Source organism: Papilio polytes, unplaced genomic scaffold (genome assembly GCF_000836215.1).
Source record: "Papilio polytes unplaced genomic scaffold, Ppol_1.0 DF821400.1, whole genome shotgun sequence".
NCBI lineage: Eukaryota > Metazoa > Arthropoda > Insecta > Lepidoptera > Papilionidae > Papilio > Papilio polytes.
Genome location: NW_013527804.1, coordinates 2,371,054 through 2,372,957, shown reverse-complemented (window position 1 = coordinate 2,372,957; position 1,904 = coordinate 2,371,054). Strand labels below are relative to the sequence as shown.

General features: G+C 36.2%; 1 protein-coding gene across 1 annotated transcript in view; it reads left to right on the top strand.

The window, feature by feature from the left end:
* LOC106108707 (ryanodine receptor 44F) overlaps nucleotides 1–1,904 on the top strand; it is a 100,506-nt gene that overhangs the window by 45,945 nt on the left and 52,657 nt on the right. Inside the window, exons 40-42 of the mRNA XM_013289967.1 lie at nucleotides 234–377; nucleotides 1,284–1,458; nucleotides 1,835–1,903. Coding sequence (XP_013145421.1) covers nucleotides 234–377; nucleotides 1,284–1,458; nucleotides 1,835–1,903 — 388 coding nt within the window. The remainder of the gene's footprint in view (nucleotides 1–233; nucleotides 378–1,283; nucleotides 1,459–1,834; nucleotide 1,904) is intronic.

Here is a 1,904-nt window from a genome sequence, read left to right as displayed (position 1 = left end):
ACAGACAGACAGAACATTTTTAAAAGCGATTTTCGTTATCAACAACGCAAATACATCATCTCACCGATATCTGGAATTTTTCTTTTGATGTTACAAACAGACACTCCAATTTTATTATATGTTTGAATAGATAATTGTTTTATAAGTATCTAGAATATCGCTAGTCCGTAGACACATTGCCTATAAAAAAATTTCGCATGTTTCACATTTTTATTGATGTTTTTTTTTTTCAGAATATTCCCCGGTCAAGATCCCACCCACGTGTACATCGGCTGGGTGACGACGCAGTACCATCTTCATTCCAAGGACTTCAATCAGAATAAAGTGATGAAATCGTCTGTCATCATCACTGATGATTACGACAGAGTCATCGAAAGGTATTATAGTTAATTTACTGCTACTACTAACGTGTGGATGATCCCAAGGGTTCTCGCGGACGATCAGCGCTGGTGCTTCGATGGGAGCATCCAGCATTTGTGGCTGAGCGAGGGCCCAATCCTGTCAGCATGGCAACGCTAATTTTAAATATTTCTTTTTCTTTTTTTTCATTTCATTTCTCATTATTTTGTGTTTAATATTTTTTTTTTCATAATTGTAGTGTAGACAAGGATTAAACATTATTTTATTTTTTTTTTAATTTTTATGTATTGGTAATTCATTAGTTTATGACTGAAATGATGGATGATAGAAATAGAGACGGAGAACGGAAACCCGGTGCGCCGACACTACATTTACTTATACGGAAAGGATGGGTAGGGAAAGTTGACGATATGAAGGGGAAATATCCTCTTTATGTACAACTAGCTGTTCCCGTGTGACTTCATCTGCATAAAATTATGAAAATTTTATTTAATTGTTTACATTGGTCAAATTATCAATAACAAATGTCAAAATGACATGACATGACCTTGGAAATATTGCTTCCTTGATGTTGGCAGCAACTTATGGTCTCTTTCCCACATTAGGGTTTTTATCCAAAATATTTACAGCCTAAGTTTAATGACGGGAAAATATATAGCCTAAAGCGTAACGTAAGTGTAGGTCATTTTACTAAAAGAAGGATTATTTAAAACACTCTGTAATTGCTGACATCTTAGGCAACAAAGATGTGTGTGTTTACGCTTTTTTATAATAGTATAGATTTCTTCTCTGTCTATTAAAAGTATATTTGATATTGCCGATCTATAGGGGTAGCAATCGCTTCGCTTTCACAGCGGATTAAGTTGGCCACTCGCTCATTTGCTACCTTGTAATATAAAAAATGAATCATTCTTTGGTTCCAGTGTGAATCGTCAGTCGTGCTACATGGTGCGCGCAGACGAGCTGTACAACGAGGTGATGGCTGAGGCTACCGGCAAAGGCGCGTCGCAAGGCATGTTCATCGGCTGCTCTGTGGACACCTCCACTGGAACTGTTGCTTTCACTTGTGAAGGCAAGGAAACTAGTATTAAATTTAAGGTATTTATTATCTTCTTTTTATTTGCTAGTTTATTTATTGATTTTTAAACATCCTGTACATATCTTTACTATACGTAACATTTGTTTCTGCTTACATGAGCGTCATCTGATGGCCTAGTATTTATTATTCTTTGTTTTCATATCTATTTAACATTTTTGGAGTCTTCAAAGGTGGAAGTAGCCATTGCCTACTTCTTCTGGTGAATATTGTGTCTACGCAGCGATTTGTGTACAGAACTATAACACTATACAAACAGCTTACAATAATGTTACAATTAAAATCTAATTGCTTGAAATATCATCCTTACCTTTATCTGCCTACTGTTGGTAATAAACCTTATCGTACAAAAATTTGCAATTCAATTCAACTTTCCAGATGGAACCAGAAACCAAGCTGTTCCCCGCGATCTTCGTGGAGGCGACATCCAAGGAGATCTTGCAGATCG